This window comes from Rhinichthys klamathensis, unplaced genomic scaffold (genome assembly GCF_029890125.1).
Source record: "Rhinichthys klamathensis goyatoka isolate OS25496 unplaced genomic scaffold, OSU_Roscu_1.1 h1tg000084l_1, whole genome shotgun sequence".
Taxonomy (NCBI): Eukaryota; Metazoa; Chordata; class Actinopteri; order Cypriniformes; family Leuciscidae; genus Rhinichthys; species Rhinichthys klamathensis.
The window spans coordinates 194,664-210,862 of NW_026606625.1; the positions used below are offsets into that span (position 1 = coordinate 194,664).

The window sequence follows — 16,199 nt, forward strand, 5'->3', positions numbered from 1 at the left end:
TTATTTTTGTAAGATCAACTCTGGAAGTATTCCTTCTTTCAAAAAATATAATTTGATCTAATTAATGGAGATTGCATTTGAAAGTAAAGTGAGTGAGTGAAAGCAATTGGGATGTTGTTTAATTTGTATCATCTTTACTATTAATCTGGTGTCGTGCCACAGACCTGATTTAAATATTATGCGGGAAACAGAAATCCGATCGGTTATCCACAGATACAGAGGCTGCTTAATGTGAACAAATATAAACGCATCATGTCCTGATTGGCTAATGATCCGATCTGCTTGATCGGATCACGGTGATCGCATGTTAATGCCAAGTTTAAACGCAGCCTTAGTGTTTTCTAGTTTCACGGTTCCTGGACTCCCTGCCTGTATCTGGTCTTCCCGTCTGCCTTATCCCTGTATTGTATGATTGCTGATCTGGACTGCTTACCTGGTTTTGACCCCTGCATCTTTCCCTGTACCTGTCTCTGGATCCTCCTCTTAATAAAGCCTGCGTTTGGATCACCTCTGTCCATGTTCCATGTGCAGTTTCATGACAGAGTACTGAGCCCTCACTGATCCAGCGGCTGAGAGGAACACGGACCTCGTTATGGATCCCACAGCGCAGATCGTAAGCCTCCGTCAAGGAGAACGTCCTCTCAAGGTTTTTGTGACCGATTTTTTAAGCTCTCTCGTCAGTCCTACTTAGATGATTTCTGTTTAATGATGTTCTTTCGGGGAGGACTGTCTGAACTCTCTGTTTTTACTGTGGATTTTTCTGGAACTTTTGCTTCACAGAGGACCCGACGATTCACCATTTTACAAGGTACCCACTGAATCCACGTATCTAGAGTCTCCCGGTGAACCAGCGCTTCACACGTGCTCCACCGAGTTTGCGCTACATGAAAGCCCAGTTGAACCAGCGCTTCGTAAAGGGTCCTCCGAATCCAAGCAACATGTGAATCTCGTCGTTCTAACACTTCACGTGAGCTCCGTTGTATTCCTGCCTCAAGAGTCTACTGAGTCAAGTGAGTCTACTGAGTCAAGTGAGCTGAGTCAAGTGAGTCTACTGAGTCAAGGGAGTCTACTGAGTCAAGTGAGTCTACCGAGTCAACCGAGTCAAGCCCAGTGAAGCGCCGTCGCAGAAGGAAGAGAAGGAGGACTCGCTCGGCTCATCAGGCTTCAGTGAGCGTACCCAGACTTCTCGCCTTGCCCTGCCGGCCCCGCCTCTGCGCCTCGCCCTGCCTGCGCCCTTCAAGCTCCGGGAGGCCTTTCCTGAACCCGTGGATTTCCCCAAGTATTTTTTTGGGGGGGGGGGGGGGGTGAAGAGACCATGAAGACTGCGCCGCCATGGTCGTCTGCAGGGGCTTCACCACCCTGCCCTTCGCATCATCCTGCTCCGCCCTGGCCTTCGCCTCAGTCTGCTCCGCCCTCGTCTCCGTCCGAGTCTGCTCTGTCCTGGTACCCTTCTAAGTGTACTCTGCCCTGGTCCTGTGTTATGTGTGCTCCGTTCTGTTCTCCTGTCACTTATGCTCCAGCCTGTCTTCCGGCCAAGCATGCTCCGCCCTGGCTACTTGCAGAGCGTGTCGGAGTACTGAAATGTGTCGGTACATAAATGCAGTGTGTGATCAGTGATCGAGAGCACACATACACGGTTTGTTCTTTTTTGCATAATTATAACTATCATTATAAAACTCCCACACACTTACTGTACGACTCCTGTACGTCACCAAAATTGTGCTCTTCAGAAACAATCACAGAATATGAAAAAGCAAAGCACACACTGAAATGAATAAATCACTAAATACGCAATGTGAGTCTCTTTTCTCTGATATCTCTAATGTATTCAACCTGGCCTTCTCTATATGAGCACTGTTTTGGACTGATTGTTTGAATGAATTCGATTACTGGATCACTGAAAGCTTTCCCAGAGTTTAACGGCTTAAAATGGTCTGATCACAAACAGAGAAGCGGAATCAGGTTAAAGGGTTAAAATGGAAATTTCTTCTTACCAGGGTTACAGGTGCTTGTAGATGCTCAGTGTGTTTAAAAACTCCAGACTTCTAAGATCATGTAACTATGAGACGAAAATTACTTAAATGACACAGCTTCATCTTGTGGTTGTCCTGCAGATGACAGCTTGAGTCTGTCTCCAACACATGCAAGCAGATAACGATTACTTCAGAGCACTCGAGATCTTCAACCATTTTAAATGCTACTTAAGTTACAATAGTTTGGGAAATAGACTGAAATTTTAGGATGATTCATACAATTGTTTTTACAAGTTTTATGATGCTTTTGAGAAATGTGACCCTGTATGTTTTTATCTAAGTGTCATTGTTCTCTACAGATTGAGTAAGTGTGGTGTCACAGATAAAGGTTGTGCTTCTCTGGCTTCAGCTCTGAGATTAAACCCCTCACACTTGAGACAACTGAATCTGTCTAAGAATAAATTAGGTGACACAGGAGTGAAGCTGCTCTCTGTTGTATTGGAGAATCATCACTGTAAACTGGAGAATTGGAGGTAAGATCATCTCTCTGATTGTCACATGATCTGGTGCTCAGAGAGACATATTTTAAAATAGTTTATGATGAGACCAAATAAGAGTGTTTGGCATTGTTATTAACATATAAGGATTTTACATGAATCACATTCAACATAATCACAGTTTATGTTTTTGATAGATGAAGCTAAAGCTGATTTCATTCATCTTCATTTTCATCACATCACCTAAGTGGCAAGGCTACACAAGGCCAGGGAGGCACTGGCCCTCTCAGATTGACAGCTGCTCCACTCCGATCAAATGAGACAGAAAATAATTTATTTGTGGGAAAGTAGAAAAATCACACACATTATAATAAAAACATATTACTATAAAAATTGCTCAAATACATGAAAAAGAAAATATTCAAATTCTGAATGGATTATATATATATATATATATATATATATAAAGCAAAGAGCGCTACCTTATAATCACTAAAAAGCTGATCTTAGATCTTTATCTTAGATCTTCGATCACAATCCCATTATAATCAATGTAGCTGTCCACACTGCACAATGGATCTCTTATTTACATAATGTCTACACTTGTTATGGTGAGATGATTTACAAGTGTACAGAACAAAGCATGGGGGTCAAAGCAACACTCTCACCTGTAGCCTTCTAAGCAGAAGACAGATCTGCTGACTTTCATACGGGCAAGGAAAGCTTCAAAGAAGAGTTTCTGACTTGATGCACAGGCCTCTGAGGGAGATCCCCCCTGTGGTGGAGCGACAGCATTTCGCTCCTCCGCGGAACCCTTAGAAAACAATGTTTGCTTCCCGCTGCCTCTTGCACAGGACGCATCGGTTTCCAGCAAGCGCAAATCGCACTGTCCGACCAAAGTCATTGCAGCCCTGTCGAGTTCGCTCCCTCATATATTGCTTGTAGAAAAATGTGTTCGGTTTTCTCCTGCCAGCCAGCTGCTTTAGGGCACCGAACCATTTATAAACATAACACCCAGGGTCAGTCTCGAGAGACTGGTTCCTCTTGTAGAGTATGTGGATCCATGGAGGAATCTCCCCAATATATCTCAGTGGGTCCTGAGCACGGTGGAAAAAAGTTACAGAATTCAATTTGAGTACTGTGCGCCGAAATTTAGTGGGGTGGTATGGACTATCGTCAACCCTCTGCAGGGTCAGGTGATGGAGCTAGAAGTTCAAACAATTCTTAGCGAAGAGGCCATATTGTGTATTCCTTTTCGGGAGAGGGAGGCCGGGTTCTACAGCCAGTACTTTATACTTCCCAAGAAGAATGGAGGGCTGCGTCCCATTATAGATCTCAGGGTGCTGAATCGTTCTCTGAGAAGATTCAGTTTCAAAATGTTAACTATCCCTATTATCGTTAGTCAAATCAGGTCAGAGGACTGGTTTGTCACGATAGATCTCAAAGACCCGTATTGCCACATATCAGTCCTTCTCCAACAAAGGAAGTTCCTGAGGTTCGCTTTCGGGGGAAAAGCATACCAATATCGGTTTCTTCCATTCAGCCTAGCATTATCATAATCTTCTTTGCCATATAAGGTGCTTGTGGTTGAGACTCAACGTCAGGAAAAGCTCACTGTCTCCCCAACAGAGAATTACATTCCTGGGTTTAGTGTGGGACTCGACTATGATGTGGGCACAGTTGTCTCCTGCTCGTATAGAGACCAGCTTGACCACAGTCCCCTACATCAAGCTAGACCAAGCCATCACTGTCAAGCACTTTCAGAGACTGCTTGTGCTTTTGGCAGCAGCACCCAATATAATACCATTTGGCCTGGTGTGCATGAGACCCCTGCAGTGGTGGCTCAGGACCAGAGGTTTCTCCCTGAGGGGAAACACATTCTGCATAATCAGATAATAATTAGTACAGATGCCTTCGTTCTCTGGTTATGTGAGAAAAAACGTGGTTCCTGTCCCAGGGTCCTGTGCTGGGAGCATCCTGTCAGTGAAAAATAGTGACTATTCTCTCACAAGCTGTGGTGTGGTTATGGCGGGCTGCTTAACTATAGGTCTGTAGAGAGGGCATCATCTCTCTTGGCACACAAATTGCTTGGAAATGACGGTTGTGCTTCTAGCCCTGAGGCAATTCCTTTGAATTTTTGAAACATTTGTATAATTAGTTAATCTACTTTATTGAAACCTAATATTGAGTAAAAGTATTTACCTATTTATTTACTTGCAATGTATCTTGGTTTAGCCTGGGCCTCGAAGGATCCATCTTTTCTATCCTTCACGGCCTGTGAAACGAAGGCTGCATTTTGAGGCAGCATTTGAAGAAGCCTTCAAATTGGGACCGTCTTCATTGCGCTGCAGCCTTCAAAGAATGCAGCCCCTGAATTGGGACACAGCTATAGCAGTTGTTGTTTGGAGCACAATCCTTACAAGCATCAGATGTGGACATTTAACTGCAAGGCAAGCAGAGCGAGGGAGAGAGACAGAAAGCACATGGCAAAAACACACCCACACAGAGTAAAATACACACTCCAAAACATATATGCATATTATACGTCCCCAGGACGCAACAACATAATTAGATGAATATCAGCTACATTATATCATACAGAGATGTTTTATTAGTAATCTTTAAAACATATATGGGCTAATGAGAGAGTGAAGAGTGTGCCATTGTTCTCTACAGGTTGAGTAAGTGTGGTGTCACAGATGAAGGTTGTGCTGCTCTGGCTTCAGCTCTGAGATCAAACCCCTCACACCTGAGAGAACTGGATCTGTCTGAGAATAAACTAGGAGACTCGGGAGTGAAGCTGCTCTTTGCTGTACTGGAGAATCTTCAATGTAAACTGGAGAATTGGAGGTAAAATCATATCTCTGATAGTCATTTGAAATGGTCCTCAAAGAGACATATTTTAAAATAGTTTATAGTGAGACCAAATCAGTGTATCATTGTAATTAACATGATTTGAGACAAATCACATTCAACATAATCACATTTAATGTGTTTGATGTCTAAAGCTAAAGCTGATTTCATTCATCTTCACTCTCATCACATCACATCAGCGGCAAGGGTACAAAAGGCCAGGGAGGCACTTGCCCACTCAGACTGACAGTTGATCCACACCATCAAATGGGACACAATAGGCCATATAATACAGAGATGCTTTATTAGTAAACTTTAAAACACATATGGGTTACAGAGAGAGTAAAAAAGTGTCATTGTTCTCTACAGGTTGAGTGATTGTGGTGTCACAGATGAAGGTTGTGCTGCTCTGGCTTCAGCTCTTAGATCAAACCCCTCACACCTGAGAGAACTGGGTCTGTCATATAATAATCTAGGAGACTCAGGAGTGAAGCTGCTCTCTGCTATAGTGGAGAATACTTACTGTAAACTAGAGAAACTGAGGTGAGATCATATGTGACTCTCAAATGAAATGGTGTCACTGTGAATTTTGTAATTGCAATAATTAATAAAATAACATTAAAAATGGAATAAAATGCATGGAAAACTAACCATTATTACATTAATTACAAAGAAAATTATTTAAAAAACATGATCAAATTGCCAAACATTACATCTGTTCATAAGATGTAAGTGAAAATGGAAACACTTTACGACAAGGTTTCATCAGTTTATATTAGTTAACCATTTAGTTAACGAGAACTAAGAATTAACAGTCTTCTACAGCAGTGTTTCCCGACCCTGTTCCTGAAGGACCCCCAACACTGCACGTTTTCTTTGTCTCCCTAATCAAACACACCTGATTCAACTCATCAGCTAATTATCACATAAGGATATAACAGTTGGTGGTGCTGCACATCATAGGAGAAAACTGGTTAATTTAGAGCTTTTCCCACTATTTTCCAGGTTTAAAATCTACATTGTGTCAATGTCACAGATTATGATGTGGCAAAACACTACAGTACATTGATGAAATGTCTGTGTCATAATTATTCATTAGACTGTGTGTTCAAGACATTTCTCTTTCAGTTATTCATGACAGCACTTTGCGCTTTTCTATGACCGATACTTCAAACTGTAAGATCATGTAGTGATTTAGAGAGGTCTCAAGTGTTTGTGTCCATGGTATAAGAGTTTGAGGGTGTTGGATCACTTTCCCCACGATGCTGTCAGGGCGAGACTCTGGCTGCGGGTGGTTGGTTGGCCATCAACTACTAACACAGTCAAACTGTTTGTATGTAGTAAGCATTTTTCTGAGGAGAACTATGATAATTCATATCTTCTTTCAATTTAATTCAATTTTCAATTCAAATTTATTTGTATAGCGCTTTTCACAATACATATTGTTTCAAAGCAGCTTTACAGAAAGTGCATTTCAGAAATGTACATAGAAGAATATAGTTAGTTAATCATCATATATTAATTTAGTGCATAACATATCGCCGGCGTTGAGTCGTCTCTTCACAGGCGTCGAGTCGTCTCATCGCAGGTGTTGGGGCATCTGAAGTCTCCGTGAGAGGCTGGATACAAACTGGAGCTGACGAACGCTATTTACCTCGGGACTAGCATCCCGAGATAACAGCAGAAAAGCAGATGGGAAATAATTAGCGTAGGTGCTGTTCATAATATTAATGCATTTGATCTGATTCAACAGTAGTATAAAAGGTAAGCATTATGTGAATGCTTGGCTGAAGAGATGCGTCTTTAATCTAGTTTTGAACTGGGAGAGCGAGTCTGAGCAACGAACAATATCAGGAAGGCTATTCCAGAGTTTTGGAGCTAAATGTGAGAACGCCCTCCCTCCTTTAGTGGACTTAGATATCCTAGGAATGACCAGAAGCCTCGAATTTAGTGATCTTAAAGAACGCGATGGATTGTAGGGCGATAGAAGGTCCATTAAATACACAGGAGCTAAACCATTTAGGGCTTAATAGGTCAGTAGTAGTACTTTGTAATTGATACGGAACTTAATATGTAACCAGTGCAGAGATGATAAAATCGGTGTTATATGATCATATTTTCTTGACCTAGTAAGAACTCTAGCAGCTGCATTTTGGACTAGCTGTAGCTTGTTTATTGAGGATGCAGGACAACCAGCTAATAAAGCATTACAGTAATCTAGTCTCGAGGTCATGAATGCATGAACTAACTTTTCTGCATCAGAAACAGATAGCATGTTACGTAATTTAGCAATGTTTCTAAGGTGGAAAAAGGCAGTTCTTGTAACAAATGAAATATGATTTTCGAAAGACAAGTTGCGGTCTAGTATAACACCCAGGTCTTTTACTGTAGTGGATAAGGTAACAGGACATCCTTCAAAATGAAAGGTAAATTGTAAGAGATTTTGTGGGTAGTTTTTTGGACCAATAAGTAATACCTCCGTTTTATCTGGATTTAATAGCAGGAAATTACACGTCATCCAGCATTTTATATCTTTAAGACATTCTGTCAATTTAGATAAGTTAGTGTTTTCATCTGGTCATGATGAAATATATAATTGAGTGTCATCAGCATAGCAGTGGAAATTAATTCCATGTTTTCTTATAATATTACCAAGTGGCAGCATATATATTGAGAATAGCAGAGGGCCTAACACCGATCCTTGCGGCACTCCATAGTCTACTGAGGTTATCTTCGATTTTTCCCCATTTAAACAGACAAAATGGTAACGGTCTGATAGGTACGATCTAAACCAGCTTAATGCCTGTCCCTGAACACCAGTGTAGTTTTGTAGTCGATCCAAGAGTATTTTATGATCTATAGTGTCGAACGCAGCGCTAAGATCGAGTAGAACTAGTATTGAGATACAGCCTTGGTCAGAAGCTAAAAGTAAATCATTTGTAATTTTAACTAGCGCAGTTTCTGTGCTATGATGCGGTCTGAATCCTGACTGAAAGAGCACAATTGAAAGAGCACAATTTTTTCTAGTATTTTAGACATAAATGAAAGATTTGAAATGGGTCTGTAATTTGCTAAGTTATTTTGATCTAATTGCGGTTTCTTAATAAGAGGTTTTATAACTGCCAGCTTGAATATTTTTGGAACATGACCTAAAAATAAAGATGAGTTAATAATATTGAGAAGAGGCTCTTCCACTACAGGTAACACTTCTTTCAGTAGTTTAGTGGGTATTGGATCTAATGAACATGTTGTTGGTTTAGATGCAATGATAAGTTTATTTAGCTCCTCTTGTCCTATAGTTGTAAAGCGGTGTAGTTGTTCTTGAGGGGCGATAATTGAGGCTGAATCATAAGACACCATAGAGGATTGTACATTTACAATTGTATTTCGGATGCTTTCTATTTTCTCATTGAAGTAATTCATAAAATCATTACAACTATACTGTAACGTAATATTTAGCTCTGGTGATGTCTGTTTATTTGTTAGTCTAGCTACAGTGTTAAATAAAAACCTTGGATTATTTTGGTTATTTTCTATTAGTTTGCGGAGATGCTCAGCCCTGGCTGCTTTTAGAGCCTTTTTATAACGTGACATACTGTCTTTCCACGCGATTCTAAAGACCTCTAAATTAGTTTGTTTCCATTTACGCTCTAAGTTACGAGTTTCTCTCTTGATAACATGTGTAGTACTATTGTACCATGGTGCTTTAGTTTTTTCTCTAACCTTTTTTAATCTAATTGGTGCAACAATATCTAATGTACTAGAGAAAATGGAGCTCAAACTGCTGGTCATTTCCTCTAGTTCATCTGTTTGTTTGGGTTCACTGAGCAGCTGAGATAGATCAGGTAAGCTATTTGAGAATCTATCTATAGTGGTTGGAACGATTGTTCTGCCTGGTCTATAACGTGGCGCAACATGACAAATTTCAGCAGTACGTATTATACAAGTTACCATGTGATGATCAGTGAGATCGTCACTTTGCGGTATAATATCTATATCGGTTAGATTGGTTCCGTATGATATAATTAAATCTAGTGTATGATTTAGACGATGAGTGGGACCACTGACGTTTTGCTTGACCCCAAAGGAGTTTAATAAATCTGTAAACGCAGCCCCTAACGCATCATTTGTGTTTTCTACGTGTATGTTAAAATCTCCAACAATTATTGCTTTATCGACATTGACCAATAGATCTGAGAGAAAGTCTGCAAACTCTTTTAGGAATTCAGCATATGGCCCTGGAGGTCTATATACGGTGGCCAAGGCTAGAGATAATAGGGATTTCTTTCTTACATCTAAGAGCGTAACATTTAGCACAAGTACTTCAAACGAATTAAACCTGTGACCTGTTTTCTGAGTAACATTAAGAATATCTCTATAATATATTATCTTCTTTCTCCCCTGCCCTATATTTTTGTGATATACAGTTTTAATTTTCTATATCAGTTTTATATAATCTTTCTCTCTCACACACATACTCATATAGAAGACATAATCTCTTAGAATAACAGTAAAACTCACTGACATTTTGAATAAATTGTTTTAAAAAAGAGATATAAAGTTATAAACAATTAAGAAAAAAAAATATTTTTCCTGCTTAAATGTGACTGCAGGTATGTTATGATAATCTTTTGTGCTCTGTGACACAGACCAAGATCCATATAACATAGTCATTTGAGCATATGTCATTGGTTTTCTCTTTGATAATGAAGTCTTTGTTGATCTGAGACAGTGTGTCATTGTTCTCTACAGTTTGAGTGATTGTGGTGTCACAGTTGAAGGTTGTGCTGCTCTGGCTTCAGCTCTTAGATCAAACCCCTCACACCTGAGAAACCTGGATCTGTCTGAGAACAAACTAGGAGACTCAGGAGTGAAGCAGCTCTCTGTTGTACTGGAGAACTGCAAACTGGAGGAACTGTGGTAAGATCATACGTGACTCTCACATTAAACTGAGTCACTGTGAATTATATAATTTAATTTATTTATAAGGTAACAAAATTAAAAAGGGAAATCAAATTGTTATTACATTAATTAAAACAATTGGGAGTTGACAATTACCATTTATTAATTTTAATTTGTGTTCAAGTGTTCAATCTCTCTTTCTTGATTTGAAGTGAGTGAGTGATTGATCTGTAAATGATTGAATGCATGACCTGCTCCTCAGTAAGGTGATACGATCAACTTTTAACACTCTTTACTTTAAACACAATCTCAGCAAAGTCAGGACTTAAGTACATGAGGAACAATATTAATTCATCCTTAATGACCATCACATCCATCTTTTTTCTGTGATCATCTTTCCATATTATTTAATGTTATATGCATAGTTTGTTAAATCAGTTTTTTATAAGCTTTCCCTCTGACACTAGCACACATAAATAACATGGTAAAACTCACATTAAAACCTGGTGATTTGCGCTTTTTTGAATAATTAAGTCTCTTTATATCTGATCTGTGTGTCTGAACAGAGAGATTAAAGTGTGTCTCATTGTTCTCAACAGGTTGATGAAGTGTGGTGTCACAGATGAAGGTTGTGCAGTTCTGACTTCAGCTCTGAGATCAAACCCCTTACACCTGAGACAATTGGATCTGACTGAGAATGATCTAGGAGACTCTGGAGTAAAGATGCTCTCTGCTGGACTGGATAATCCTCACTGTAAACTGGAGAAACTGTGGTAAGATCACCTCTATAATAAATACATGCGGTAAATAAGGATTAATATGTAGATATTGCATTCAATATATCCTTTGGCGTAAGCCCCATCAGCCGATTCAGCAACAGATTCCTGCTTAAACAGTCAGATCCTGCCGGCAGCAGAAGGCAGGGGTGAGGAGTTTACAAGAAAAGGAAAATTTAGATCAAAATTTATTAGTATACCCCAAAAGAAAGTAAAACTAACAGTTAAATAAACCAAACAAACTACAAACCTGGCAACAGACACAGGTTACAGTGAATTGTTTTTTGTTTTGTTTTAAATCACGAATGGTTGGATGTAAATCAACTTACCTTGTAATGCTTGTGCAATCAAACCACCCTTGCAAAAGCGTGAGCATTGCTTCAAAATGTGTAGCTGCAACTGAAAAGGTGGAAGTGGTGTGTGGTTCACCTGAACCAGGGCTGTTATGATATCAGATTTGCCACTACATGATTTTCTTCAATACCTGCATATCATGACACACCTAGACTGAACAAATAAGAAATTAATCAAAACACTGATTAACGTAAATTAGTAAACTAAAATGTAATAATTCCCAGAAATACCAAGAAATAAATCATTGCAATATGAAGGAAAACCAATTATAAATGAAATAAGATTGACTGAATAAACTCTCAACAAAATAACATGAGCACCTCAGAATGCTAATGAAACTGCACAATCAATCGCTAGTGTGCACATACCAGTGTCATCATATAATGTGTAAATATAATCACAGAGAAAGAGTCATTTATTAGAGATTTATGAAGGTTCATAAGTGAAAGGTGAAAGGTTCATAAGTTAAAGGTTTCTGAGTGAAAAGAAACTAAATAAAAATGTACTGTAATCATGAAATATAAGCTCCCCATCAACCTCATACATTTAATGGGGCTATTAAACTGATAAACAGAAATGCATGCTCTTTAATGTTCATTCATCTTTAAATTGATAAAAAAAATTCTCAGAGTCTCTCTCACCTTATCACACTGTTAGTTTGATTGTGATCATGAGAAATACTTTATTGATCTGATCGGAGAGAGTAAAGAGTGTGTCATTGTTCTGTACAGGTTGAGTAAGTGTGGTGTCACAGATGAAGGTTGTGCTGCTCTGGCTTCTGCTCTGAGATTAAACCCCTCACACCTGAGACAACTGAATCTGTCTGACAATAAACTTGGAGACTCAGGAATGAAGCTGCTCTCTGCTGTAGTGGAGAATCCTTACTGTGAACTGGAGGTTCTGGGGTAAGATCATCTCTACAATAAAGACTCAGAGTGAATAAGGATTAATATGTAGATTGCGCATACAAAATATCCTTTGGCGTAAGCCCCATCAGACGGTTCAGTGACAGATTCCTGCTTGAACCGTCAGATCCTGCCGGCGGTTGAAGGCAGCAGTGAGGACTGTACCTGAAAAGGAAAATTTAGATCTAAATACATTATTATCCCCCAAAATAAAGTAAAACTAACAGTTAAATAAACCAAACAAACTATGAACCTGACAACAGACGCAGGTTAGAGTAAAGAAGTTTAATTAAATCTTTTATTTTATTACCTTGTAATGCTTGTGCAAACAGACCACCCATGCAAAAGCGTGAGCATTGCCTCAAAATGTGAAGCTGCAACTGAAAAGAGGGAAGTGGTGTGTAGTGTGCCTGAACCAGGGCTGTGACCATATTAGATTTTTCACTACATGATTATCGTGTCCAAAATTATTCACAATAAAAATATATTGCAATATCTATAGATATCTTAAAAAAAAAGAATAATAAGGTTATCAGTCATCAATTCATCTGTACTTTGCTAATTGGTGTGATTCTTCAAAAAATAAGAAAAAACACACATTGCATTCAAAAGGAATTATTACACTTAATGGCGACCAGTTTGAAAAAACGGTAACACTTTATAACAGGGCTTAAAAACATTAAACAATAATCAATGAGTTCGCCCCGAACAGAATCAGTATTTTATCGTTTTTGTTCATGCGTTCCTTCTGTAATATTATCGTTCTAAAAACGGGTTGATTTAAAAAAAAAATACAGATTAATAACATTCTTTTTTTAACTGGTAACCCAATGTGTAAGGGTTAATGTTTTTATGTATTTGAGGAGCAGAGAAGAGAGTCATTGGGCCCTATTTTCACGATTTAAGCGCATGGTCTAAAGTGCACGGCACAAGTGCACTTAGGGCGTGTGGGGAATCCACTTTTGCTAGTTTACGGGAAAAATGGTTGCACACCTGGCGCATGGTCTAAAAGGGTTGTCCCTATTTTCTTAATGAGCTTGTGCTTTTTGTGCATTCTCGCGTTTGACGCGAATTCGCGTCTGCCGCCCGAGTTGAAAACTCTGAACTTCTGCGTCAATTCGCGCCGCGTTAACCAATCAGGAGCCTGCTTGCTGCTGCCACGTGGTGAAGTGACAGTTTATAATGTTATTTATGTTTGGCCTCAATAAATTATTTTGTAATATGACTAAAATGCTTGGTGTGCAAAGCAAATCTTTCACATAAAAACTTGATTTAAATATATGAGAGATACTCATTTTGTATTGAATGCTATTTATTCCATATCTATTCTAGATAATATGAAACATTATTATTCTAATGTAAATACAACAAACACAATTTAGTGTATAAAAACTTTTTTTAAAATCACAGGACAGGTTTCACTTTTGGAGGCTGGCTCCATTTATTATCAAAACAAAAATAAATGACAGATTAGGTGGGTGCGGGCGAGGGTGAACCTCGCGCCGGGGTGTAGAGCGCGGGCTCGACAGGCATAGACCAATAGAGGCCGAGGCCTTATACGGCCTACACTGTCCTCGTCAGCGTCCTCACCGTTAGGTCCACCAAACCTAGCTCCTGGAGCAAATTGTGAAACTCCTGAAACCCTCCGGAGGGTCTGATGGACCCGAGTACAGCGACGATGTCCCCTATGCAGCTGTTTCTACTCTCCAGAGCATATATGAGCGGTGACTCTCTCGATTAATGCTAATGCTCGATAAACGTCTAAAAAGATGGCCGCCAAGGGGTTTCGAAAATTTCGCATCCGGATTTCGCCTCCGACGCGCGTAAATTTCGCTTCAAACTTTTGTTTTTACCCGCGTTTTGTTTTTACCCATTGACACGCGAATTAACACAAAGTGGTCAAGCGTATAACAAGACGCGGCAGGCGCGAATTTGATGCGCTATTCGTGTCCGGTGTGAACGCAGCATTAGAACCTGAGGCTAAAATAGGTGTTTTTTCACTTATTAAAAAATTTTTTGACTGTAAAATTGTAAAACAATGTGCTATCTTCATGTGCAAGGTGTCATCTTTTTCAGATAAAAATTAGCTTTCAACAAATTACAGTCATTGACCATTACTGTGTGTGGTGAGTTTTTAAATAGAATATAAATAGACAAAAATTTAAAAAACGAGAATAAAGGAAGAAAAATCTCGAACGATTGATACTAACGCTTTAAAGTTAAAAAATTAACTATAATACATATATACAAGTCTTTTTTGTGACATTGGGTTGCACAGTTTTTATTTAGGACACTTTTTTTCATACACGCACACCCATACAAATGCATGCATACATAAACACGCACACATACACATGCACACACCACATGCAAAGATACGTGAAAGAGTAACGGCCATCCACCTCCCAAATTTCATTAAACATCATCCCAATCCCCTCTTCTGCTATCTACCACTTCTTTAGCCATGTATTTGTTCATTTCTTTATTAATTTATGCAATCCAAAACACTCTAATCTGCCGCGCTTTGTATCTCTCTGTTTAAATCCTTCCTTCCCGCTCTGCCAGAAAACTGCTGTCATTTGCTGACGGAAAGCTTGCAATTACCGCAATAAGCCGTATATTGCGTCTGAACACACCTCGTTTTCAGACCAGCACGCCCATGGGCGCACAAATGGGTGCAACTACATTTGCTATTTAAACAACGTGGCGCAGGACGTGAAAATGATAACTGCATCGGGGTGAACCTTGCAAAAAACACTTGTCGTGCCTGGCGCTGCATTGCACCAGACGTATGATAGGGCCTTTAGTCTGGTGTTTGCCATTTAGTCATAGTCAATACAGCCTGTGAATCTTTTATAACAAGATTTTGGCCAAATGCATTAAACAACAGGAAAAACTGAGCGCCCAAATCGGTACAATAACCTTGTAACTTGTAAGATGATGATAACATTTTTAAACTCACTGCCTCAGATACAGCCGTTAATGACTGACAAAAACATTTGAACTCAATTCAAGCATGATTTTGGGAAAATTTGAATAATACATACGCAAGTGTCTGACCGTACATAAAGCCACAATACTAACTTTGACAAATGGGGTTTAATTATTTAAAAATACCTTTTTCCTGCATAGTAGTGGTTCTACACTATCCTGCAATTTTCGCTGGTTTGAAAAAACACCATGCTGGATATTACCTTCATTCATTTCCATATTACTTTAACGGTTGGCGACGTACCCTCAGAAAAACTCTGAGATCCAAAAGATAATGCCATCAATTTACCTATGATGACTTGACAGCTGAGTGCGGGCATTTTTACTCACATTGGAATGCGTCAATGTTACATTTGCATAGGCTGTACTATTTGAATTCATGATTGGTTGATTTAGTTATTACTTTATAGTTAATTAATAGTTTATAAACTGTAGTTATTACATTAATAGACTATATAAATATAGTGAGTTTTTCATTCATTGTCACTGTAATTAACAAAATGTTGTTATTTAATTAGCTCATATGTAAAGAGTTAGATAATGGTTTGAAAACAACTTATAAAGCAGGCACACACACACTCTCTCTCTCTCTCTCTCTCTCTCTCTCTCTCTCTCTCACACACACACACACACACACACACACACACACACACACACACACACACACTCTCTCTCTCTCTCTCTCTCTCTCTCTCTCACACACACACACACACACATTTATTTATTATCAAGTAATGTTTAGGCTTAATGTGTGTCATTGTTCTCTACAGGATGTATGATTGTGGTGTCACAGATGAAGGTTGTGCTGCTCTGGCTTCAGCTCTGAGATCAAACCCCTCACACCTGAGAGAACTGGATCTGACTGTTAACAATATAGGAAACTCAGGAGTGAAGCTGCTCTCTGATCTTGAGGATGACCCACATTATAAACTGGAGAGAGTGTGGTAA

At 39.3% G+C, this 16,199-nt stretch overlaps 1 protein-coding gene across 6 annotated transcripts in view; it reads left to right on the forward strand.

Moving 5' to 3' along the window:
• LOC130085659 (NACHT, LRR and PYD domains-containing protein 12-like) overlaps window positions 1–16,199 on the forward strand; it is a 30,155-nt gene extending 13,956 nt beyond the window's left edge. Inside the window, exons 14-20 of one of the 6 annotated variants that reach the window (XM_056251553.1) lie at window positions 2,333–2,506; window positions 5,147–5,320; window positions 5,693–5,866; window positions 10,076–10,243; window positions 10,825–10,998; window positions 12,087–12,260; window positions 16,022–16,199. In XM_056251553.1, coding sequence (XP_056107528.1) covers window positions 2,333–2,506; window positions 5,147–5,320; window positions 5,693–5,866; window positions 10,076–10,243; window positions 10,825–10,998; window positions 12,087–12,260; window positions 16,022–16,199 — 1,216 coding nt within the window. The other 5 variants (XM_056251554.1, XM_056251557.1, XM_056251555.1 and 2 more) reach the window with 5 other exon arrangements.